The 25,798-nt window shown below is 47.2% G+C and overlaps 2 protein-coding genes across 32 annotated transcripts in view; one reads left to right on the top strand and one right to left on the bottom strand.

The window, feature by feature from the left end:
* TSR2 (TSR2 ribosome maturation factor) overlaps positions 1-25,798 on the top strand; it is a 1,158,091-nt gene that overhangs the window by 237,309 nt on the left and 894,984 nt on the right. Inside the window, exon 1 of one of the 14 annotated variants that reach the window (XM_050777049.1) lies at positions 10,936-10,939. The exons of 12 other annotated variants lie outside the window; for them this stretch is intronic. The gene's annotated coding sequence lies outside the window, so the exon portion shown is untranslated. Of the gene's footprint in view, positions 1-10,935; positions 10,940-16,509; positions 16,514-25,798 lie in introns of those variants that run through there. One more of the 14 variants, XM_050777054.1, reaches the window with a different exon arrangement.
* The window catches only part of HUWE1 (HECT, UBA and WWE domain containing E3 ubiquitin protein ligase 1), a 650,778-nt gene continuing 630,670 nt past the window's right edge, over positions 5,691-25,798 (bottom strand). For 15 of the 18 annotated variants that reach the window (XM_050776804.1, XM_050776792.1, XM_050776798.1 and 12 more), the window contains 23 exons: positions 25,323-25,578; positions 25,000-25,130; positions 23,956-24,170; positions 23,591-23,879; positions 23,355-23,457; positions 21,666-22,212; positions 20,383-20,983; positions 19,427-19,548; positions 19,159-19,315; positions 17,750-17,882; positions 17,281-17,483; positions 16,562-16,689; positions 15,153-15,249; positions 12,449-12,604; positions 11,636-11,881; positions 11,127-11,244; positions 10,345-10,485; positions 9,298-9,585; positions 9,066-9,171; positions 8,274-8,391; positions 7,404-7,585; positions 6,891-7,081; positions 5,691-6,308 (listed from right to left, as the gene is read on the bottom strand). In XM_050776804.1, the coding sequence (XP_050632761.1) occupies positions 6,206-6,308; positions 6,891-7,081; positions 7,404-7,585; positions 8,274-8,391; positions 9,066-9,171; positions 9,298-9,585; positions 10,345-10,485; positions 11,127-11,244; positions 11,636-11,881; positions 12,449-12,604; positions 15,153-15,249; positions 16,562-16,689; positions 17,281-17,483; positions 17,750-17,882; positions 19,159-19,315; positions 19,427-19,548; positions 20,383-20,983; positions 21,666-22,212; positions 23,355-23,457; positions 23,591-23,879; positions 23,956-24,170; positions 25,000-25,130; positions 25,323-25,578 (4,631 nt within the window). In that variant the 3' untranslated portion in view covers positions 5,691-6,205. The remainder of the gene's footprint in view (positions 6,309-6,890; positions 7,082-7,403; positions 7,586-8,273; positions 8,392-9,065; positions 9,172-9,297; positions 9,586-10,344; positions 10,486-11,126; positions 11,245-11,635; positions 11,882-12,448; positions 12,605-15,152; positions 15,250-16,561; positions 16,690-17,280; positions 17,484-17,749; positions 17,883-19,158; positions 19,316-19,426; positions 19,549-20,382; positions 20,984-21,665; positions 22,213-23,354; positions 23,458-23,590; positions 23,880-23,955; positions 24,171-24,999; positions 25,131-25,322; positions 25,579-25,798) is intronic. The other 3 variants (XM_050776802.1, XM_050776801.1, XM_050776800.1) reach the window with 2 other exon arrangements.

Genomic DNA, 25,798 nt, shown 5'->3' on the forward strand with positions numbered 1-25,798 from the left:
CTGCTCAAGGCCTTGGGAGCCCACCCCTTGCATCAGTGTTGCCTGGATGTGAGACGTGGAGTCAAAGGAGATCAATTCAGAGCTTTAAGATTTAATGACTGCCCCACTGGGTTCCAGACTTGCGTGGGACCTGGGGCCCTTTGTTTTGGCCAATTTCTCCCATTTGAAATGGGAACATTTACCCAATGCCTATACCCCCATTGTATCTTGGAAGTAACTAACTTGCTTTGGATTTCACAGGCTCATAAGTGGAAGGGACTTTCCCCGTCTCAGATAAGACTAAACTCGGACTTTTGAGTTAGTGCTGGAATTAGTTAAGACTTTGGGGTACTGTCGGGAAGCCATAATTTGTTTTGAAATGTGAACAGGACATGAGATTTGGAGGGGCCAGGGGTGGAATGATATGGTTTGGCCCTGTGTCCCCACCCAAATCTCATCTTGAATTGTAATCCCATGTGTCGAGGGCGGGACCTGGTGGGAGGTGATTGGATGATGGGGGTGGTTCCTCCATGCTGTTATCATGACAGTGAGGAAGTTCTCATGACATCCGATGGCTTAAAAGTGGCAGTTTCCCCTGTGCTCTCTCCTGCCATCTTGCAAAGAAGGTGCCTTGCTTCTCCTTTGCTTTCTGCCATGATTGTAAGTATCCTGTGGCCTCCCCAGCCAGGCAGAACTGTGAGTCAATTAAACCTCTTTCCTTTAGAAATTACCCAATCTCAGACAGTTCTTTATAGCGATGTGAAAACAGACTAATACAGACTGTTTATGTTATTAGTAAGGCTTCTGGTCAAGAGTAGGCTATTAGTTATTTAAGTTTTTTTTTTTTTTTTTTTTTTTTAATGGTGTTTCACTCTGTCACCCAGGCTGGAGTGCAGTGGCATGATCTTGGCTCACTGCAACCTCTCTGTCTCCCAGCACAAGCGATCCTCCCACCTCAGCCTCTTGAGTAGCTGGGACTACAGGTGTGCACCACCATACCCAGCTAATTTTTTTTTGTATTTTTTGTAGAAACGGGGTTTAATCACGTTGCCCAGGCTGGTCTCAAACTCCTGGACTCACATGATTTGACCACTTCAGCCTCCCAAAGTACTGGAATTACAGGGGTGAGCCACCGAGCCCGGCCAGTTTTTTTTTTTTTTAATTATTATATTTTTTGTAGAGACATGGTCTCACTGTATTGTCCAAGCAGGTCTTGAACTCCTGGGCTTAAGTGATCCTCCTGCCTTGGCCTCCCAAAATATTGGGATGACAGGTGTGAGTCAACTGCGCCTGGCTAGTTTTGGGGGAGTCCAAAATCATATGTGGACTTTCAGTGGCACGGATGGTTGGTCAGTCCCCTATCCCCCATGTAGTTCAAGGGTCAGTTGTAGTTAGCATCAGGTAACTTCAGGCTTTTTTGTGTAAGGATTAAAGCAGAGGGAGCTTTATTATCATGCTGATTGAAGATTTAAACTGACTTGCTGGGGAAATTGGATGTTATCTCTTTCTCCTGATTTGTTGGAAGGTCAGGTAATAACTTAGTTTAGGTTTGGTGAAGTGGAACTTTAGTATGGGTGATTCCATTTTTATTTTGTTTGGTCTGTTGGAGCCTAGTGCAGGAGTTTAGTTCAAACCAATGGCCTCCTATAATTTTTACTGAACAGGACTGATATCTTCCTGCTACCTACCTCAAATGCATTGTAAAATTTAATAAATTTTATATCTCAAAAAGGGTGTTATGAAACATTTCAGATGTATAAAAGTTATGACGTTTCATAGTACATAGTATTACAAGGAACATTCACTCACGTACCCAGCACAACCCAGCTTAAGAAACAAAACATCACGGGGCGCGGTGGCTCCCGCTTGTAATCCCAGAACTCTGGGAGACCAAGGTGGGTGGATCACTTGAGCCCAGGAGTTTGAGACCAGCCTGGCCAACATGGTGAAACCATGTCTCTACAAAAAACACAAAAATCAGCCAGGTGTGGTGGCATGTGCCTGTAGCCCCAGCTACTTGGGAGACTGAGGTGGGAGGATGGCTTGAGCCCTGATGGTAGAGGTTGCAGTGAGCCGGGATTGCACCACTGTACTCCAGCCTGGGCAACAGAGTTGAGACTCTGACTCTGTAACAAAGACAAAAAAAAAATTACTCAAAAAAAAAAAAAAAAAAAAAAAAAAAAAGAAAAAAAGAAAGAAAAGAAAAGAAAGAAAAAGGCCAGGTGCAGTGGCTCACATCTGTAATCCCAGCACTTTTAGAGGCTGAGGTGGGCAGATCACATGAGGCCAGGAGTTGGAGACTAGCCTGGCCAACATGATGAACTCTGACTCCACTAAAACTTAAAAAAATTAGCCAGGTGTGGTGGTGCATGCCCAAAGTCCCAGCTACTCGGGAGGCTGAGGCAGGAGAATCTTTTGAACCTGGGAGGTGGAGGTTGCAGTGAGCCGATCATGTGCCACCGCACTCCAGCCTGGGTGACAAAGCGAGACTGTCTCAAAAAAAAAAAAAAAAAAGAGAAAACATCACCAATGTAGTTGAAGCTCTGTGTAATGTGCCTCTTCCCAGTCACATCCCCTTCTGTCTACCCCTGCATTGTCCCATAACTTATCCTGAACATTGTGCAAGATTTTATCATCCTCATGGTTTTTCATACTCTTTACACATATTGCATGATTTTGCAACTTTTAAGCAGGTCTCATATGTATGTACCCTCCTGAAACTTTTTTTTTTTTTTTTGAGATAGGGTCTCACAGGCCGGGCGCGGTGGCTCAAGCCTGTAATCCCAGCACTTTGGGAGGCCGAGACGGGCGGATCACGAGGTCAGGAGATCGAGACCATCCTGGCTAACACGGTGAAACCCCGTCTCTACTAAAAAATACAAAAAACTAGCCGGGCGAGGTGGCGGACGCCTGTAGTCCCAGCTACTCGGGAGGCTGAGGCAGGAGAATGGCGTAAACCCGGGAGGCGGAGCTTGCAGTGAGCTGAGATCGCCCCACTGCACTCCAGCCTGGGCGACAGAGCGAGACTCCGTCTCAAAAAAAAAAAAAAAAAAAAAAAAGAGATAGGGTCTCACTTTGCTGCCCAGGCTAGAGTGCAGCGGTACGATCTCAGCTCACTGCAGCCTTGACCTCCCTCCCAGGATCAAGTGATAATTCCGCCTCAGCTTCCCAAGTAGCTGGGACTACAGGCACACACCACCACGCCCAGCCCAGCCTGAAACTTTATCATTGAGATTGTGCATGTGATGTATGCAATTGATATTTTTACTACTGTGTAGGACTCCATTGTAGGAATTTGTTACAATTCACATTTATGTTAGATAATAAGTTTATGTGAATAATTTGTTCATTATAGCCAAGTTTCTTGCTAGACTGTTTTAAGTTCCAATACTTTTTTTTTTTTTAGACGGGGTCTTGCTGTCTCCCAGGCCGGAGTGCGATGGCGTGATCATAGCTCATAGCAGCCTTAAGTTTTGGGGCTCAAGCGATCATCCCACCTCAGCTTCCTGAGTAGCTGGGACTACAGGTGTGTGCCACCATGCCTAGATTTATTAAAAAAATTTTAGTAGAGGGGAGGTCTTGCTGTTGCCCAGGCTGGCCTTGAATTCCTGAACTCAAGCAATCCTCCCACGTTGGCCTCTGAAAGCCTTGGGATTACAAAGCATGAACCACCATGCCCCGCTCCAATAACTTTTGACTCTGTTAGCAAATGGTTTCTCTTTAGCAGTTATACCATTTGTTTCCTGTTTTACTGAAATAGAAAACTGCAGAATAGCAGAGCAGCACTAATGGTGATAATTAGCCACCTTATCTTTCAAGTGTGATGTTGGCTGTTGGTCTGAAACTACCTATCGAGCTAGGAACTTTACCTTTAAAGGTTGCCAGGAATGGTTCTTGAATGTGAACAAATGCCTTGCCATCTATGGACAATGTTTCTCATCTGACAGGTGATTAATATCACATTACACATATCCCAGGGGCAAATCATACTTGATCATGTTCTGTTTCTGTAGTATCCCACTGAATGAGATTCGCTTCCATTTCCCACAGGATTATTTCATCTGTACTCCCAGCTTCCACATCCAACCCCCAACCTCCAACCCAGGAATCCCCTTTACTTTCAAATTTCAATTACCTGCCAGACCTTTATTTCAAAGAACCAGTTAATCTTATTACTTATTGACAAATTCTACTCTTTCTGCTTATTCTTTTTTTTTTCTTTTTGAGACTGAGTCTCACTCGGTCACCCAGGCTGGAGTGCAATGGCGTCATCTCAGCTCACTGCAACCTTCGCCTCCTGGGTTCAAGCAATTCTCCTGCTTCAGCCTCCCAAAGTGCTGGGATTACAGGCGTGTGTCACAGCGCCTGGCTGGGACTGGCGCGGTGGCTAGGACTGCCAGCAGTTGGGACTGCAGGCGCCCGCCAGCACGCCCAGCTAATTTTTGTATTTTCAGTAGAGACAGGGTTTTGCCGTTTTGGCCACGCTGGTCTTGAACTCCTTATCTCAGGTGACCCACCTGCCTCAGCCTCCCAAAGTGCTGGGAAATACAGGTGTGAGCCACCGCACCTGGTCTCTCTCTTCCATTTTAAAGTCCCTCTGGACTCTAAGCAACTAAACTCCTGCTGCCTTGAATTGTATGACCCCTCCGTGCTTAACCTCAACTCCTACACAGCTTTAGGCTGCAATCCAAGTGCACTGACGATGGAAAGCTTTCCCTGACTCTCGAGGCTAGGCCAGGCACTTCTATGTGTCACAAAACTAATCACTGTCTTCACCTCCCTACTAGAAGCTCAGTAACAGGGACGGGGCGATTCCCCTGCCTTCTCAGAAGGGCCAGGCACAAGAGTGGAAACACTAAAAAAGGGGGAAATGGCTAGCAGCCTTGGCTCCAGGACCAGGGGATCAGGTTAAAGACACACCCTTGCTTTCCTAGACCCACACTTTGGGACAAGGTCAAAGGGACAATCTGTTCAGAAGTAGCACCCTCAGGGAATGAGAAAAACCACACAAGGCAAGCACCACTTGGGGATATTTTTTCTAACTAAATTTTTATTAAATTATTTTTTTCTTTGAAGGCTGGAACCATCGAAGTCCTTAGATCAGCTTTAAGCACTGGAGTAAAAACCACGAGGGACTACAAGGTGATCTGTGAACAGACTGGCAGACAGATGATGAGAGAGGGAGTGACAACAAAAATAGACAAACAAAAAGAATGGTTTTCTGGTGACCTAAATTACTTGTTTATTAGAATTTATTAGAAATAAACAAACATTAATGAAATAAAAACCTAAAACTGAGCCCCAGACTCAGGACTACTGGAAAGGCTCACCAAGTAAAACCCTGGGCTGGGTCAAGTGAGCTGTTTTGTACAACCTGCTGCAGTTTGTTCCCCTTGAGCAAGGTGATGCTTTGTCCTAGGCTGCAATCTCTAACACCATCACCATCCCCAAGTGCAGCTCTCATTCTAAAAAAAACAGATGCCCCCACCCCCAATTTCTGGTGAACTGCCAATCTCTCCTGACTGCAGAAACTGACTCTGAAGGATGAAGTTGCACCAGTGGTGGAGGCAGGTGGACAAGCGGGTCGGGCAGGGATGGTTTCCTGGAGAATCCATTCGGATCTTTTCTCCAGATGCCTAGCATGTGCTTAAGAGTTTTTTTTTTTTTTTTTTTTTTTTTAAAGTTTGAAAAAAACTCCATTGTGAAAAGTAAGTTATGAAGAGTGCTCTTTATTTGAAACCTCCACAACACAGACGCCAATCTTGTCTCGCATTGAATCATTAGCTGTGCACATCAACACATTCCAAGCACAAATTAAGAAATGCAAACAGAACAAAAAAATATATATATATATAATTTTTTCCCCTATCCAAAGGTTTCAAGTCTCAATGCAGCAAATCCTTCTGAACACAGAATCTGAGGAGCACACTGTTCAAACAGTCGGGACAGACAGGTCCCTGCAAAGGCTACTGCCTTTTAAACACATGGGGCGGGGATCATGGACGGCATGGAAAGGGGAGAGAAGGTGAGGAAACAGGTGGCGGGGAGAGAATGAGAAGAGGAATAGGTATGCGCTGGGGAAGATGGGGCAGCTGGGACACACACGGTGAGTTGGTGGATTTCATTTATTGGTTTTTGACAATTTCTTTCTGGTTCTTTTTTTTAACTCCCCCCTCCCCAGGTCCAACAATGGTAAAAAAAACCCACAGAGGTGGGCAGGGCCTTATTAGGCCAGCCCAAAGCCTTCAGAGCACTCCTGGATAGCCAATAGTAGCATGTGGCGGAGCTTCTCAAAGCTCTCATAGGCAGGCAGATCCAGCTGATTAAAACTAAGGAAAGAAGAAAGATCAGTTCGTGGTGAGGGATGACAGATAACCAAACCTGTGTGTTCCCATGGTGCCCACCAGCCCCTCCCCTCCCTGAAGAAACCAACTCCCTGCTTCTTGATGACTCCCAATCTTGTCTCAGCCCAGTCTGCCCTCCTTTATCTGGCTCCCAAACTGGCAATCGGGCACCAAAACCAAAAATCTGACCCTGTCACTCCTCCTTAAACACCCTGGCCTCACTCGCCCACAGGCTAAAGTGCAAACTTGAAGGAGGTTTTCAGAGTCACTCTGCTGAGCTCTTTAGACTTCTGCTCCCTGCAACTCCTCCTTGCTCCAGTCACGCTGGTCCTGGAATACACCATGCTCTCTTGTGGTGCTGTTTACCTGCCAGTGTCTCCCCAGCCCCCACTGTGTCTAGCACATCTCATCTCAAACATCACCTCCATAGAAACACCAAATTGTGAGTTACCCAAGGTCCAGGACTCAGCCACATTTGCGTTCCCAATCTTGGGTAGGGTCCTGAAAACATCAAGTATGCAAGCTCAATCTAAGCGCTGAAAAGGAGAAATAAACCCTTCCTTTTACCATGTGTGAGCTGAAGGCAGGCGATCTGTGGACCTGTCATCTCGATGGATCTGAAACTTCTGAATGCCATTCATGCCTTCGAGGGCAGCAAAGCCTTGCAGGGGTACCTTGGAAGTACCCGTGACAAACTGGAGGAACTTGGCACGGTCAGCTTGGTCGAAAGAACGCAATGCTCTCCAGAACCACTGGATCTGTAAGAAAGGACCCATGAAGCCAGTGTTAGGTAGAAAGCTCCTAGAAGCAGGGTAGGGGGATGGAATCTGGGAAATAGGACTGGACTTGGTATCTGAGGCAAGTCCCTTCTGTAGGATGAGCTTTAGTCCCTTTCATTCATAAGATGGCCAAGAGAAGTCGGCTATGCTCCAGGAGAACAGAGTTAGATATAGGTAGACTGTCTTCTACATGCACCGTCCTCTAAGAGTACTACTGGTTTATTTGTTATCACACAAACTAGCGTTGCCTAGAGGACCGTATGAGAGGACCATATGAAGAGGGATGCCAGCAGCAGCTCACCTGAATAGAGTTGGACTGGTACTTGTGGTATTCAGTGTTGGATTTCAGATCATCGATGTCAATGGTGGGCAGTCCTGATATAAGCAGCTCTAACTCCTGCTCAGTGAAGATGGAAATGAGGCGCTTTGGAATGATCTCATAGAAGCCTTCTAAGAAAGCCGCCAGCTGCTTGCGGATGGCTCCTGGTGAGATAACCAAAAAGCCACATGATTTCTAAACTCACACAACTGTAGAGGTCAGAGATCCCCAGTCTGGCTCCCATCTACCACTGTTAGCTGGGACTACAGGCATGCACCACCACGCCTGGTTGATTTTGCCCAGGCTAGTCTCAACTCCCTGGACTCAAGCTATCCTCCTGCCTCAGCCTCCCAAAGTGCTAGGATTACAAGTGTGAGCCACTGTGCCCAGTGGTGTTTTTTTGTTTGTTTTTGTTTTTTTTTTGAGACGGTGTCTCACTCTGTCACCCAGGCTGGAGTAGAGTGGTGCAATCTCAGCTCACTGCAACCTCCACCTCCCAGGTTCAAGCAATTCTTCTGCCTCAGCCTCCCAAGTAGCTGGGACTACAGGAACACGCTGCCACACCCGGCTAATTTTTTACTTTAGTAGAGACGGGGTTTCACCATGCTGGCCAGGCTGGTCTCAAACTCCTGACCTCAACTGATCCACCCGCCTTGGCCTCCCAAAGTGCTGGGATTACAGGCATGAGCCACCACGCCCAAAGTTAAGTATTTTTGATCAAGTGTTTTGTCTTTTGTGCAAGGTATTTGTGGCTTTGTCATAGTGGAGGAAAACAAAACATGCCTATCAAATGAATCAAGTCTGACCTCTTCTCATATTGAGCAACTAGAGGACTAGGAACATTTCCCCTACCTGTCATTCTCATCTGGCATACCAGGTGTACATACTCCTTCTTATTCTCCTCTGTTACCAAGATGTTGGCCCCATTGGGTTTGAGGTCACGAACTTCACACACTCCAAACTCTTGGACCTAGAACAACCAAAACACCAATCATACATATCAGACTTCGTCTAGGATGGGATTAGATACCTAGGAACACACCCTAAACCCCTTGCCATGTCCTGGGCAGAGAGATGAGGCAAGTCCATACATAACAGTGACTTTTTTCACTACTCACAGCTAGCAACTCGCCTGATAGGGAAAGGCTTTGGGTAGGAAAGAGGAAAATACTCTTTGGCTCTAAGACCCACAAAGAAGCCAGAAGAGAGTAAGGCAACTGTCAGTGGTAAAAGGGAAAAGGAAATGGCTAACTTACATAACGGAATGTAATCTCTTACGAAAACAATTTGGGAGAAGAATAACCTTAATTACCTTCATTTACCCCCCACTTACATTTGTACAATTTTTCTACAATCAATAGCTGGTGTACAAAATTTCTACATTCACCCTTGGTAATGAAGAATTATGCACTAGAGCATTTTATTCATTTATTTATTTTTTAAATAAAGGTGAAACTAGGGAATGGCCTGCAAATCCTGGTTTTCCTGTTTGTGATGTCACTCACAAACACCTGCTGCAGCTTTAAGAAGTCAAGATGCTTCCCTAGAACTATGAGAAAGTCACGCAGTGCTAGTTCTAAGGTGAACCTGGAATGGATCTTCTATACTGGCTGGATGTGCTGTGATTAGGATTTCTTGACCTACCTCAGTGCTGAAGGTGAGGTCATAGCCTAGTGTGGAGACATCATTTTCCAGCAGATAAACCAGACCCTGGTAGAAGTGGTAATCTTCACTCTCCATATCTGTATATCTAGAAAAACACAATTATACAGGGTCATGGTTTGTGGGTGGGGGGAAGAGGGAGCACAAGGATGGGACACAAAAATACAAGACCCCCAGGACTGAGGATAGTCCCAGGACTATGCCTCATTCTCACCTGACTGACTTGCCCAAGATGTGTTTGTAAAAGGATCGAGTAAAGTAGCACTCCAGAAGACGGTTGTCATATACAGCTTTGGCCACAATGCGTCCGACAAACTTGAAGTAGCTGAGGTGGTTGGGGTTGCAGTGGGAAGATGGATTGATGGTGTAGGTGACTCGATCACCAGGTGAGGTACGGAACAAGGCATACATAGGGTTAAACATCTCCCGAGAGATGATCATGTACCACTCCCGCAGGAGCCCGCCAGCATCCTGCCCTTCTTCTCCTTCAAACACTATATACCTGCATAAGAAAGCAGAAGCAGAAAAGAGCTGTGCAGAAAACCCAGGATACATCCAGTCATTTGTATGAGTGAGAGACTGTGAAGCAGTGTCTGGGGGTGCAGTGTCAGATGAAGAGGTGAACAGAGAGTGCCAGGACAGCCCAGAAGTGGGGTGGAGATCTGGGACCAAACAAAAGCACCACTGACAGAGATGTCCCAAAATAGTCAAGGTTAACAGATATTCCGGAAAACACCAATAGGAAAGGTATCAGAGGAATAAATGAAGGCTTGCTTAGGTTAAGTCGGGAGGGGAGAAAAGTGGTATTAGAGAGGGATAAGCCCAGAGTCCTAATTCTTTAAAGGTATTTGGTGGAAGAACATGGCATATAGTCTGTCTAGGGAGACTCCCTGACTTCTTGTGATTACACAGATGGTGAGCCCACACAAGAGATGGGGAGGAATCATTAAATGACTTGAATAGGTCTTTCATCTCATCAGCTCCTATGCTCAGTATAAAAAACTGCTGATCTCCTCTAGGTGGCTTCAGAATCACCAGTGAGCAGTTACCAGTTTGGTGGAGCCACTCATACATGGGCATTCCTAGTACAGCAATGGTAAAGCTCTCATTGCAAAGCCAGCAGGTATATCTTTATAAACACCAAATACTTTCCTGTCTCAAATTTAGGCAGCACCTCCCTAAATTTGAGGCTAGAGCAAGCCATCACTACTGTGCAGGAGGCCCCACCTCCCACCCGCCATCTTCGTTCCTGGGCCCTTACAATCGATTCTTCATTTCTTCAGGGGATTTGCGATGCAGCTCACGATAGGAGTCTTCAAACACATGGTCACGACGGACATGCACAGCCATGTCTTCTTTCCGGAGCCCCTCATCTAAACGCTCCAGCTCTTGGCGAAAATATCTTGGGAGGTAGAAAAGGAAGGAAGACAGGATTAAGGGTGGCAGAACAAATTTGTTTGTGTGATTAGGAAGACCTTCCACAATGATGCTTCTTCTATCCTCCAAACACTTTGATATCTGCTCCCCACTGTTTGGGAAATGCCCAGTAGTTGGGAGAGGTAGATCACTCATTACCAACTCTAAATTTTTCTTACCTCCACTGAGTAAGGACCCACAAAGATTGTGACATGTGATTTCTCCCACAAGCAGGTAAGCATGTACACATGCACGAGGAGGAGGAGAGGCACAGGGAAGACTCCAAGAGTGTTGTGGAAGCCCTGGAACCCTGCTGTGCGTGTACTATGGCCACCTGTGCCTCCTGTACTACCCCCAAAGGATGAAACAGAACTTTAGAAATCGTGTGGTTCAAAAATCATGTGACTCTGCTTTGCTGATGAAAAATGCAGAAGGGGGGGAGAAGCCCAAGGAGTATTTAGGTATGATGGCCATCAATGGTACAGCTGTCTCTTCCCTCCCCACCACCACTATATTCCAAGTGCTGCCACCAAAGGAAACTTGTGGCCTCAAGAGTAACTTCAGAGGCGAGTTACCATTTGAGGAGTTCTCACCACCCCTCCACCCCCCAATATCCAGGACACATACTTGCGCTTGACATCAAAGTCGAGGACACGAATGTAGTCTACCAGGACAGCAAAAGGCCCATCAGCAAGGTGGGTCGTGGACTGCCGTAGGATCTGGTTTAACACAGTGCGGTGAGTCTCTGAGGGGAGAAGTGACAGCGAGAATTAAGCACATCATGGGCCCCAGAAGCTGTAAGACAGCCAACCAGCTAGTAACTCTCTCTTCCTTCCTCTTCCCTATTTCAGGGCTCTAAAAGGACTAATGAAAACCAAGGGCCAACCCTTGAGGTGTGAACGTGAATCTGAGCATTTCTATTCTAAATCTGAGTATCCTGAGGCCATGGGAAACCATGCAGGGTTTACATACACAGGTGTGTGTACACACACACACACACACACACACACACACACACACTCTCTCTCTCTCTCTCTCTCTCCCCCGCCCTCTGGAATCGCTAAGGATTAATTGTATGGAACAATACTGTTTAAAATGAAGCCTTCTACACCTGGCAGCCTAAAAGTTCCCTGTACCTGCAAAGCGAAGGAACTTCTGTGTGTCAGGGGGCAGGCTTGAGGAGATGTGCATAGATGAGGGCTCCCGGGAGAAGAATGGGTCAAGGGAGGAAGGCGTGGCTGGGGTTAAGGGCGCAGGGGAGAGTGGAGGAGGCTCGTCCTTGATGTGTGCCAGCTGACTCTCACGGGTGTCTCGGACAGGAGGCTTGCTCTCCCGCTCTGTGGCATGGACCAGAAAGAAGGCCTCGACGGCAGGCTGTAGCACTAGGGATAGGAATGATGGGAAAGTAACATTTTACTTTGCAAACTTCAACATGCAAACCTGTTTGCCCTCAAAAACAAATTATAAAAATAAATATGGAAGAAGAAATAATGAAAACTAGGCTAGGTGTGGTGGCTCACACCTATGATCCCAGCAATCTGGGAGGCCGAGGTGGGAAAATTGCTTGAGCCCAGGAGTTTGAGATCACCCTGGGCAACATAGTGAAACCTCATTTCTGATTTAAAAAAAAAAAAAAAAAAGTAGAAACAATGAGAACTTGCAGGGAAATATGATAGTAGAACCAAGTCACAGAGGAACTTCCTTGAAGCCAAAGAAAAATGGGATAGGTAACCAGTTATAAAGATTCACCTTCTCTACAAAGTGCAAGACACCAGCTATTAAAAGGTCAATCTTTTTTATACTGAGGTCAGAGAAAAAACGCTTCTCTTTTGAATTCTCATTACAGAGACACTGAGAGGAATAACCTGGAAGGAAGAAAAACAAGCTGGCAGGAAGGTCCCCAGAGCAGACCAGTGGGTTGGGACCTGGGCCTTTAGCCCACAACTTACCTAGCACAGCATGCTGGTCATGGGATTCCTCTAGTTCCTTTAGACACTCCCCCAGCATGTCCCACAGCTCATCCAAGCTCAGCTGCTCACTGAGCAGGGGTAACTCAGGTGGTCTTTCTTCCTTTTCCTTCTCCCCCTGTGGGGTTCCATCGGAGGCTGAAGGGCACACAGAAGAGAGTCAAAGTTTTCAAAATTTCCCTTCTACTTAGCTTTTTCTAGACCAAACACACCAACTAATATACAGAGCAAGTAGAGGGGATCAGTGGCCACTCAGTGGTACTCACTGAGCAACATCTGAAACAAGGTCTAGGACTATACTGTAGGGCATTTACATTGAATAGAATAAATAAAATAATGAATCTGGCTCCTCAGGTGCACTAGCCACATTTAAGGTGCTCAAAAGCCACAGGTGCTACTACAGTTCCAGACAGTGCTAGTCTAGTCACCGCCTCACTAGTTTCAAGAGAATCTGTGGATTACCTCAGGGTAATGTGACAACAGTGGAGTTTTGGATGGTTGCTGTCCAGTTTACACAGGACGTTTTAGGACACTATCGTCATTGAATTCTGACAGCTGGCCTTGGAAAGTAGGCTGTCTTTCCCTCATTTTGGTTTCCGAGGAGGACAGCACCAGGACATCAAACTAGATCTTTCTAACTAACCCTAAGTCTAATTAATGCCTTTTTTTTTTTTTTTTCTGAGACAGAGTCTCGTTCTGCTGCCTAGGCTGCAGTGCAGTGGTGTGATCTCGGCTCACTGCAACCTCTGCCTCCCGGGTTCAAGTGATTCTCCAGCCTCAGCCTCCTGAGTAGCTGGAATTACAGGTGCAAGCCACCATGCCCAGCTAATTTTTGTATTTTTAGTAGAGACTTGGTTTCATCATGTTGGTCAGGCTGGTCTTGAACTCCTGCCCTTGTGATCCACTTGCCTTGGCCTCCCAAAGTGCTGGGATTACAGGCCTGAGCCACCACGCCCGGCTGTCTAATGCCTTCTAAATTAGTCTTCTTGTCCTGGGGCAGTTTAAAACCCTGAGAAGCCATGGTGTGACTGATGGAACCCCATGGCTGGTACTTTTCCTGATACTCACTGGGGGCTTATTCTAACCTCTGCTCAGCAGCAAGACCCAGCCCCATCTTCTGGGTGGGGAGTGACTGTTTCCTCATCAATCCCCGACCCCCATACACCTGCTCTGCTTAGGTTTCTTCTTGACCTTTGCTGTTCATTCTTTACCCAAATCCTGACTATTCTTCAAGGTTCTGACAGCCTTAGGTTTGAATCCTGGCTCTGGTACTTGCAAATCATATTACCTTAGGTAAAAGAAGGTGAATACAGAACACAGGAATAACATCTATCTCCCCAAATCCTGATGGAAAGTAAATGACTTAATACAGCATTTCAACAATGGTTGTCCTACAAGGCTTCTCTAACCACTATACATGTGTTAACTCATTTAATCCTAAGAACTGAACATTCCTATTTTAAACAAGGAAACCTAACGAAGAGGTTTGCCTCAGGTCCCAGAGCCAGTAAATGGGGGAGCCAAGATTTAAAACATGGGAGACTAGGGCTGGTCGGCCGTGGCTCATACCTGTAATCCCAGCACTTTGGGAGGCCGAGGCGGGTGGATTACCTGAGGTCAGGAGTCTGAAACCAGCCTGGCCAATATGGCGAAACCCTGTCTCTACTAAAAATACAAAAAAAAAAAAAAAAAAAAAAAAAATTAGCCGGGCATGGTGGCGGACGCCTGTAATCCCATCTACTTGGGAGGCTGAGGCAGGACAATCACTTTAACCCAGGAGGCGGAGGTTGCAGTGAGCCGAGATGGCACCACTGCACCCCACTCTGGGCGACACAGCGAGACTATGACTCAAAAATCAATAAATCAATAAAACACGGGAGACTGAAGTGAGAGGATGGCTTGAGGCCAGGAGTTCAAGACCAGCCCGGGCAACATAGTGAGACTCCATTTCTACAAAAAAAAAAAAAAATTAGCTGGGCATGGTGGCCTGTCCCTTATAGTCCCAGCTACTCATAGCCGAGGCAGGAGGATTGACTGAGCCCAGAAGTTTGAGATTGCAGTGAGCTATGACTGCGTTACTGCATCCTAGCTTAGGTGACGGAGAAAGACCCTGCCTCAATAATAAAACAAAAGTTTTAAAACACGTGCTGGGCTGGGTGCGGTGGCTCACGCCTGTAATTCTAACACTTTGGGAGGCCAAGGCAGGTGGATCACCTGAGGTCAGGAGTTTGAGACCAGCCTGGACAACATAGCAAAACTCCGTCTCTACTAAAAAAAAAATACAAAAACTAGCCAGGTGTGGTGGTACGTGCCTGTAATCCCAGCTACTCGGGAGACTGAGACATGAGAATTGCTTGAACCCAGGAGGCAGAGGTTGCAGTAAGCAGAGATCGTGCCACTGCATTCTAGCCTGGCAACAGAGGGAGGCTGTCTCAAAAACCACCACCACAATAACAAAAAACCCCACAAAAACATGCTGTCTGAATGCATAATATCCCACCATATAGTTTCTTTACTACAGGAAAGAAAAGTGTGCCTTGGTTGTCAAACACCTGTTATCATTTACAGAAACCAGGGTTTACTGGAAGAAATGGGAAAACACTGGGCTTATATATGCTGGGAGCAGAGGATTCAGCAGACATTCCAGAAGACTTTTGCTCGGCTGGAAACAGGAAGTAGTACTGACCAATGGATTGAGTATCTTGAGCACTGGGAGATGGCTGGTCCACATCCATGGGTGATTCCTCCCTCCGGACAGATGCCTCTGACTGGCTAGACTCCGACTGGATAAAAGGGAGACAAAAATCACATAAGGGTGCAACTCTGCTTTCCTTAGAGGCAGGCTAGAGGTTGGCCCTTCCACTTCTCACACATTGAGCTTGCAAAGAAACTTCCCATATTTGGGTGGGGAAACTGTAGCTATCCAGGACAAAAGGATGCCTTTCTCAACTCTTCTGCTTTTCTCCAGTGTAAGTTTTCCAAGCTTTTACCAACAGCTCCTCGGATGCCTACATCTCCTACAGTCTACAATCCAGATCTGTGACCAGTCAGAACTAGCCTCCTGCATACAAACTTTGTCGTCTTCTGGGGTGTGTGTGTGGGGGGGTGTGTGTGGGGGTGTGTGTGTGTGTGTGTATGTATGTATGTATAAAAGATTCAGATGGGTGGAAGGTAGGTTTGCTCTTTGTTTCTGTTTGCTCACAAAAGGGGAAATAACAGGAGAATTAGAGCAACCTCTCATGAGTGGGATAATTTAAAAAGCCAACATCTTTTCGGGTAATGGGAAAGAGACTAGGCAGAAAAAATACTCCAGAATAACAGCTTTATTTTCCCTTTCTACCTTCCTAGAGTCACTTCCCTTAAGTTCAAGGCTTTTCCCTGCCTATTCAATAAAACCATACTGTATAACAGTAATTATATGCAAAGAAATATCAGGTCTTAGGATACCTTTCTTGGACCTTGGAAAGGTAACTTACATGTTGCAAGGACAGGAAAACAATGAGGGAGTGCCACAGCATACATATTTGATGCCAGGCTTTTACTGCAGCCACTCAATGCCGGGACCCCAACACTGAGTTGGCTATTTAAGTACCTGAAGGTTTCCTCCTAAAAGTGCCTGAGTGCCTAGGTACCAAGGGGTTACGGAGAATAAAGGCAGAGGGCAGGGTGGAGGGAGCAGCCACAGACAGAAGTGGCTGTGTGGGATATGTACCAAGCTTGGGGGACTTTCAATGGTAGGATTCCTGAGATGTTTCTGATGTACCTGCATTGTTCCATGAGACTGAAAAAAAACTTCACCCCATATCCCCTCAGAACCCAGACAACACTTAGCATCAGGCAGTTTGCAAAAGCGCCACTGTTGACTGGATAGCTGGGAGTGGGGTATGATGGCCAAGCTTTAAATCAAATCAAACCAACAAACCAATCAACAAATAGGAAAACACCAACAGAAAGTAACCCTTTTGTCCAGAAGCATTCATATAGCAAACTTAATGCAAAAGCATACAAGGTAAAGGCAATGAAACCCCACTGATGACATGGTGGGGGGATGAGTGGAGAGACAAATGAATGAGGGGCCACAGGCATCATGCTAACCGTTGCTGCTTGTTGCTGTCTCCGCGCCCTTTGACCCTCACGTACCATTTGTATAATGGCATCAGCCTCAGCCTCCAGCTGCCGAACAGCTGCCTGGATGCTGCTAGCTGAGCCTAAACCGGAGGAACCTGGGAGAAAGAGAAAGAGGAAGGCAAGATATAAAATATAGGAAGAGGGAAAGCCCAATATTCTCTCTCCTATCTCCTGGGCTGCCACAGGGCATCTTGCTGAGGTCTTTTGAGCTTTAGCTCAGGAAGCTTCAGAGCACTCATCATCAGGCGCTAAGATTTACCATTACAGATAAGGGCAGGGGGCATGATGCTAGACAGACGGATGGTTTTGTGCGAGAGGGTTCTGTGGGACAGGAGGAAAGAGGCAGGGAAAATGATTTGTCAAGCCACGGCTTAGTTAGAAATGACCAAGGAAGCAGAAAGGAGATGCACCTAGTGAGTTAAGTCTTGTTCAGCAAAAGGTTGGCCCCCAACTTCCCTGCCAGATTTCCACTCCCCCTTAATTCCCGCTCCCCCTAATGAATTTCCTACGCAGATAGCTTGAATGAGATGTAGAATGCAGCCATCAACATTCTGAAAAAAGGATAATCATTTTCCTTTTGGAAAGGTCAAACAGGAAGGAGACAGGCCGTTAAGTCCTGCACCTCCAAGGACTCTGGCTTTACCGCCACCAACCCTTCCCCTCAACTGGACACTCTAGTTCCATACCTAGCCTGCCTGTCTGCTTGGCTTTCTTGTTAGCCCGGCGCGTGTCGTCCCGGAGCTGGATGATGACCTGTAGTACCCTCAAGAAGAACTTCTGGGTAGATGTCTTGGATGTCAACATGGACATAGAAGGCAGCTGGAGCTCCCGGCCACCCAAAGGTCGCTTCTGAGATGCCACAATTACCACATTCTCAGCCATGTCAAACCTGGATAGTGTAGAGGTGGCTTGCGTATATTGACAGCATCAAAGTATAAACACCCAAAGCAAGCAAGGCTTCCTGGTGTCAACCAGAGGGGTAAGGAAACTCAGAAGGAAATCTTCCAAGTAGAAAGTAGAAAAAAATGGGTCAAGTGTGTATAGGAAAGATACGAAAATCACCCAGAGAAATAAAAAAGACCAGGAAACCAGCAAGAGCCATCTTCCAGAATATCCCAGATTCAAGCCCCCAGTCAAAGGGTGGCTACCACCCACCTGCTCTGCATTTTGCCCTTCAGCTTGGTGGTCTGTGGCTGCTCCTCGGGCAGGCCATCAGGAGAGAGGGTTTCACATTGGGCTCGCCGCTGCTGCTCGAGGTTGTATTCCCGCAGCTCGGCCAGCAGGGTACCTGAGCAGGCAGAGGAGTCAGCAAGTGTTCAGAGACTCCCCTGGTAGAGTGGCTAAAAGCCAAATCTCTCTAAGACACCTGCTTAGGCCACTCTTCGTTGCTCAGCTGCAAAGAACCTAGAGTGAGTTGGAATCGTACTCTGTTCAGCTTTTTATGTGTGTCCATGGATCGTCACCTGGGACTATCAATTTACCTATGGCCACAGGGATCTGCTGAATCTGTATGGAATGAGTTTCATGTAGAAGAGAAACAGTATCTCCTCTGAAGCTAAACAGATCCTGATTGAAATCCCATATATCTCTCAAAATTACTGAGGTTCTCTGGTGGTTTCAGGCAAATTTCTTGACCCCTTGCCCAATTTGCTTACCAATATTAATATTGGGAATATTACTGCCTAACCTCACAAGGTTGCTATAAGAATTAAGAGATAAATATATGGTAGACTGCCTAGACAGTGCCTGGCCCATAGGTGTGGAATAGATGGTGGCAGCCAAGAGAGAAAGGTCAGAGGCTAAATTCTTTCTGGAAGAATGTTGTAATTTTCATGCAGCAAAGAACACCCTGAGTTATACAGGCCAACCAACTCTCCTATCACCCCAGACTTAGGGACATGGGAGTGAAGGAGAGACAGAACTAAGTATGTAGGCAAGATCTAGGGAGACTCATGATTGGGATGAGGGTGGGACAGGGTAGAGAGACTCTATGTTGAAAGAAAACCTGGCTGTACTCCTTGGTCCAATCACTTTATCACCCTGGGTTTTGGCTTTCTTCTCAGTAAAACAGGGAGGAAGGTGATAGAAACTAGGTAATTTGTAACTGTTCTTAGAATTTTTGTATCTTCAAAATTACACAAGAGCAGAGAGTACTATTCTGACTCTGTAATTCCTGAGGCTGAATGCAGTGTAGGCACATACTTTGAAGGGGTGAAGCTGCCTCAGCAGTCTTATCACAGGGTTATTACGAGTGCCCAGCATGGAGAAGACAGGCACTGCTGTTCCCACGTGTTCTTTTTTCCCTTTATTAAGCACCAATGTGTGCCGGGCAGCGGGGATGAGGAGACAAACCCAGCCTTGCTTTCAAATAACTGAGCAGAAGAAAACAGATGATAACCCAGGGTAATCTGTGTTACGACAGACAGAGGGAGCATGGAGGCTGTGTTATAGGGACATGGAGGTATCTGATTCAGCTTGGGGATTCAGGAAAGGATTCCAGAAAGAGGAAGCAGCTAAATGGAAACTTTCAGAAAGAGAGAAGAATGCTTTACTCCTGCTATTACCTATTTGTTTACAAAGGGTATAACCCAGATGGCGGGCTCCATTCAGTAGCAGCTTGAGAACAGTGTCCCGGGTCCCAGAGTCCCCCCGGGAGAGCTGCAGTAGTACGTTGGCTGCATCCTCTAAGCCTTCCTCAGAACAAGAGTGGGATGTCAACACCTGAGAAAAAGAAGACAGGAGGAGTAAGCTCCAGCCTGAGAACAAAATCATTATCTACCCTGTTTATCCTTTCTCCCCAAGTCTTAGCAGGTCAGAAGAGCTTGGACTCACCTCTACAGAGAGCTGTAGCTGGTTTTCAGTGAGGCCAGAGGACACCATCTTAAAGTCTGTACTGCTGCTGCCCCCATCACCCACCTTCGCTGGAGATTTGCTGCCCTTAGTAGTGGCAGAAACTTTGAGAAAACAGACAGAACACTTTAAGCCTCTGTGAAACTCACAAGCCAGGGACTAAGTGACAAAACCAAGGAATCACTGAATTGCCCAGGGCTTCAAAATGGGAAAGTACTGAAAAGGAAAACCCACCCACCAAAGGCAAATCTAAATGACTTGGGATGCTAAAGGCTTTTTTATTTTTTATTAGAGACAGGGTCTCGCTCTGTTGCCCAAGCTAGAATGCAGTGGTGCAATCAGGTCTCACCATAAACTCAAAGAGGACTCCTATGACTGTAACTTCTAAGCTGATCAAGAACCCCAGGCATTTCTTCCAACTATTCCCCCACCATTATGGCCCCCTCTATTCTTTAAAACCTACTTCTTCAGATAATTCTTACTAATTTGTAGCAGGGACAGATTTCCATTTATTTCCAGGGATGATCTGGTTACTCTGAATCACACTGTATCCTGCCTGCCCTTTAACTATTTCCCACGAGAACTGGCTCCCTCAACAAGACTGGAAAGGCTGGGAATTCCCTGAGGATGGAACTTTCTTTCCTCCTTTTGGTGCCTAGCCTAGGGAAGCCACATTCAGTGAATGCCTGCTGACCTTCAAAGGTGTGTGTGTATGAGAGGCAGGGGAGAGAGCAAGAGAGAGAGAAAGAGAGACAGGGATGGAGGAAGGGAGAGTGAGAGAACTGGGACAGATGAGGTTGAGAATGGACACATTCTGCTCTCACAAACACAAACCAAGCTGATTGCTATCACTGAGGGAGAACTATCTGGATGGAAAAGGGGGTGAAGTGGGTGCAACAGTATATACCCTATAGCTCCCAGTCTACATCCACACTTACTTGAAACAGTAGTGGTAGCAGTCGTGGGTGTAGTCACTGTGGTCGAAGCAGCTACGGCAATGGTGGAAATAGCCGTGGCAGCAACCAGGGCTGGAGCAGAAGTGACAGGGGTGGGTGCAGTAGGGGGTGTGGGCGTGGTGGAGGCGGCAGTGGTGGTGGTGGTAGATGTGGTTGAGGTGGCAGTAGTGGTGGAGGAAGCACCGCTGCCAGAATTAGCCTGTGCTTCTGACACCTTGTTTTCTGGGAGAGCAATTGAGATGAGAGAAAGGAGTCTGAGGAGTTTCTCAGTTAAGAGAGAGCTCCGGCGGATGACTGGGTGTGACAACATGTTCATGAGCTGCCCCAGTGGAGAGGCCTCAAGGCTGTATGGAGAGGTTTCCCCCTCACCGCCAGCGCTCACTGGCACTGACTTCACGGAGTTCTTGCCTTTCCGGCTGACATTCATGTTGTCCAGTTTTACCAATAAGTCCCAGAAGTCTGTGCAAATGCCACTGCTGGAGGACTGTGAGGAGCATGGGCTACAGGCCTTACTGCCCCTTTCCCGATCACTCTCACAGTTTGTTTCTTTGGTCCGCTGCTGTGTGAAGTGGCTGGGAAATACCTGCCGGGAAAAGGAGGACAGGCTTGGTCTAGGACGTCTTCACAGAGGATGAGCCTTCCTGATAGGGAAAAGACAACTGGTTCCCAGACTCTCCTTCAGACAATTTTGGTAAATATTGGGGGATATGTCATATAAGAGTTTTATCCAACAGATAGTAAAGCAGCCTAGAGAAATGAATGAGGGCTTTGTAGCAATACAGACTCACGAGCAAACTTTTCCTGAGTTTTAGTCTCTGCACTTATAAAATGGAGAGGATAACTACACTTCCTTGCAAAGTTGCTGGAGATTAAACGACATGATGTATTGCACAGTGCCTGGCATAAGGCAGGCCTTTGATAGATGGCAGCAATGCTTATTATCGAAAGAACACTAAATTCTAGGTCCAGCTCCATCACTTTCTAATCATATGACAAAATGAATAAAATGTTCTGAATCCTAGGTTCTTCATCTGTAAAACAGGAATCATATAGCCCAGTTGTTTTGATGATTAAGACAATACATAAAAATGGAAAAGAATGAAAAAACCCCAGGAATATATAGGACAATCCCCCAGAAACAATACAGGGCTCAACACTTAAAATAAGAGCAAAAAGACACGCTAGCCTGCTTAGTGTTCAACTTTCACCCAGGCTCTTGCTGCCACCCTTCTTCCATCCCCAGGAGTTGGGTTCGAAACCCTCACCTTGGCCAGTTGAATGAGTGTGTCCAAAACGTGTCTGCAGACAACAGGAGCAGCTTGGGGGTGGATGTGGACGGTGGAGCCACCACTTGCATGCTTCTCTGTATGTTTACGCCCCCCTGAACGCTGGATCTGAAATATATTAGTCCTGCAGCCTAGGGCTGCATCCATGGATACTGAGAGCCAGGAAAGCTGGTTGGAGCTCTTCGACTCCATCTTGTGTAGCAGGTCCAGGGGACGGTTCTCATGGCTACTTGACCCACAGCTCTTGCTCGACTTTTTGCCCTTTTCCTCACTTGTAGTGAGTTTGGGTGTTTCAATGCATAGCTCACTCTCACTGCTGCGCTGCAAGATGGAGAGCAGACTGCGGATGACCCAGTGGCGGGTCTGGGCATGGTAGCAGAGATTTCTCAGTACTCGGTGTAGACGGCTAGTATTGAGCTTTGGCTCATCCACAAAAAGTAGGACCAGGAGACAAGAAAGGGCTTCGTGGTCCAGAAGGAGCCGTCCTCGGAGGCGGAGGAGAGTATCTACATTACTGCCAGAAGGCCTGGAAACAGAACATGGTTTTTGGGTAACACTTCAGTGGCTAGAGCTCTGGGATTAGGCATAAGAATGGGAGAGGGGAAAGAGCTGGGTATCTCCAAGGAAGCTTGAGAAAGGAGGGTGTCCAGTCCAAGGGCTCTTCATAGTAACAGCTGCCCTCTTGGGTGTCTACTATGTACCATGCACTTTACAATGACTGTACATCATCCTTTCAGGGCTGCTGTACAGCTTAGAGAATCAACCCCCACCCCCACCAGCTTTATGAGATGGAGTCTCACTCTGTCACCCAGGCTGGAGTGCAGTGGCGCGGTATCGGCTCACTGCAACCTCCACCCGCCGGGGTTCAAGTGATTCTCGTGCCTCAGCCTCCCGAGTAGCTGGGATTACTAGTGTGCGCCACCACACCCGACTACTTATTGTATTTTTAGTAGAGATCAGGTTTGCCATGTTGCCTAGGCTGGTCTTGAACACCTGGACTCAAGTGATCCACCTGCCTCAGCCTCCCAAAGTGCTGGGATTATAGGCGTGAGCCACGACACCTGGCCGAGAACCACCCATTTTTGAGATGATAAACAAGAGGCTCAAACAGGTTAAGTGACTTGCCCTACATCACACGGCGACTGAGAAGACAGCAGAGGTGTCATCCATAGACTGGTAAAATCTGACTGTACCTAAGTCTAGGAGACAATGCTAGTTTCTGCCTTCTCTAGACTACCAGGAGTTTGTGGCCTTATAGGAACCAATCACTCTTTTCACATTTTGCCATGTCAGGCCCACTCTGTTTTAGCCTGGCTAACTCACTCCTCTATACTTCCCTAGCCTAGGTGTTATAAACTCAAGGCAGGTGTTAGTTGTTTTACTACTTGCATGGGAGACAAGTGGTGTTCCTTCTCGTTAAAACCATAGTTAGCACCTGCTGCCAGCCTGCTTTTGCGATTGTGGTCTTCAGTAGCAAGACTAACCAAAAGGTGTAGTTTTCTGAATGGGGAGTCCAAGTATCTGGCTCTCTCACTTATTCAAGGAAATGGCTTAGAGAGACCATCCTGCCTGCCTGTCAGGATTTTAGCTTCTCCACCTATAAAGCTAAGGGAGTTGGGCTAGTAGACTTGAGTGGTGATATAGTAAGGTAAAAATAGACAAAGGTACCTGTTATGGCTGCTGCCACCCCCCATCTGGAAGGTGCCACCTCTCTGCACAGCAAGGCGAGTATATTGGACCCCACGGTTGCCACTTAGGCGACTGGTGAAAGCTGGAAGGAAAAGAAAAAGAAAACTGAGATTGTGGAGAGGGTGTAAATTGGATACAGGTAATACAAAGGTAAGAAAATACAGCCTCATCTAGCTAAAGCTTTTGAGAGCCCTCCCACTTGCCTCCCTCTGTACCCGGGCTTCGGAGAATAGCAGAGAGTGCAGAGGTGCTACTGTGCCCAAACAGACGCTCATGCATGAGCTGTCGCTGCCGGGCTTCCTGCTCTCGTCTCAGGGCTTGAGCCTCAGCTGCAATGTCAGGTGGCATCACAGCTAACACGCTGTCCTCCATATCCTCTAGGACACTACGGCGCAGGTCTGAGGGCAGAGTCTGGATGAAGGTCACAGGGTCCATAGGGGTGTCTGAGCTGGCATTCTGTGCCAGTTCTCGTCGCTGCTGCTCAGCTCTCTGCTGTGCCAGTACCTATGGAGCAGAAGAAGTCAATGAGGGCATTTCTCCTGCCAGGCAGCCTGGCCCCACCACCTTCCCGCTCACATACTTCCTCCTGAATAGCTGGAGGCAGGGCAGCCAGAAACTCAGGGCTCACTTCAGTCACACCAGGATTCCCCACCACTGCAGGCGCTGAGCTATTTGTGGAGGGGGCAGTCCGGGTTGGTGGACGAATGCCTAGCTGGTTCTGTAGAACTTCCCGACGGATGTCATCAGGCAGGGCAGCCAGAAAAGAGGGGTCCACGCCTTCAGGGAGACTGATACCTGAGGGGAGATATAACATGTAAAGGGATTCATGCCTTATTAAATTTTTGAGATGGGGTCTTGGTCTGTTGCCCAGGCCGGAGTGTAGTGGTGCAACCCTTGACTCACTGCAGTGTTGAGCTCCTGGGCTCAAGTCTTCCTGCCTCAGCCTCTTGAGTAGCTGGGACTACAGGCATGCACCAAAATGCCTGGCTAATTTACAGATATATTTTCGTAGAGACGGGGTCTCCCTGTGTTGCCCAGGCTGGTCTTAAACTCTTGGCTTCAAGTGATCCTCTGACCTCTGCTTCCCAAATTTTCAGGATTATAGGCATGAGCCACCGTGCCCAGCCTCTCACACCTCTATTGGTGCCTAATATGTACTTGGAGAAAATAAACCTATGTCACTGCTTGAGGGAAACCAGTGTGTATGTCTTCACTGCTTGCAAGACATGGGACACAGAGAAGGCCCACCCCACTTTCCCTGGGCTCAGAATAGCTTTTGTTATTTGCTAGACTGCATGCACTGTTACTTACCCTTTATAAATAACCTACCACGCAGATATCATCACCCCCTCGGTATCATTCATGATCACAGAAATTAAATAATGACCCTAGGTTGTAAAAGGTAGAAGTGGCAGAGTGGGGGAATTTGAGTGAGCCAAGACCAGTTTGACTCCTAAGGCTGGACCCATTTCATTATGCCACACCAGCACCCCCCTTATTGTCAGTCCTCCCACATACATGCCCTCCACCTGAATGGAACTGTTTGGCTGGTGGGCATTTCCATGCCAAGGGCCACTAGAAGCCAAAACAATCCCAGGATGACCTGGGCATACATGGAGCTCACCTGCAAGGGGATCTTCTTCTTCACTGCTTGTTGAAGGCAACGGCTCTTCTAGGATTCCTCGAGAATCTGCTCCAGAAATGGCCACGGCAGAATCTCTGGTGGAAGAGCTCTCAGAGGATGCAGGGGGGGAGCTGAGGGAAATCACGCTCAGGTTGTTGTATTATGTCTTCTCGTTTATAAAACAGTCCTACAATACCCCTTTCTCACAGAAACCAGGTTTATCTCCCCAGCATAACAAGCATGTCCATTAGTTGACAAGTATGAAATGTGCTTTGAAAGACCCTCCAATATATCCTACCCTTCTTTTGCCCACACATGCTTACCTGTCCTCAGGTGGCTGGGCAGATTCCCCTGACCCATCACTCCTGCCTTGCACTTCCGCCACAGCTGGTGGGGCATCCCCAGGAGTGGAGCTGCCTGCTCTGGGCTGCTCAGAACTGCCAGTTGCTGAAGCATCACCCACAGCCTCCTCTAGGGTACAGGAAGCCAGGCTGCTTGTATCCATAGGAGAGCCTTCCAGCTGACTGCTGACAGCCGTCAGTGCATCAGAATCCTCAGCTCTCTCTGGGGAAAGAGAGGCTAGGAAAAAGTCATAGGGAGAAGTTAGGCTTCTATCTGGAAAGGGGGCAAAATGACAGACAAGGTCTTTGATAGGGCTGCTTCCTTAGGGGCATTTCAGCTTAGACTTCTCACTTCTCCCTTGCTGTCTCCCTCTCAATCTCACTTTGAGTTTTTTAAGATTCAGCTCAAGCCCTTTCTATCAATTCTTGAACATTTACTGTGTTCCAGGCATGCCTGT

The sequence above is a fragment of the Macaca thibetana genome, chromosome X (genome assembly GCF_024542745.1).
Source record: "Macaca thibetana thibetana isolate TM-01 chromosome X, ASM2454274v1, whole genome shotgun sequence".
In the NCBI taxonomy this organism is placed as follows: Eukaryota; Metazoa; Chordata; class Mammalia; order Primates; family Cercopithecidae; genus Macaca; species Macaca thibetana.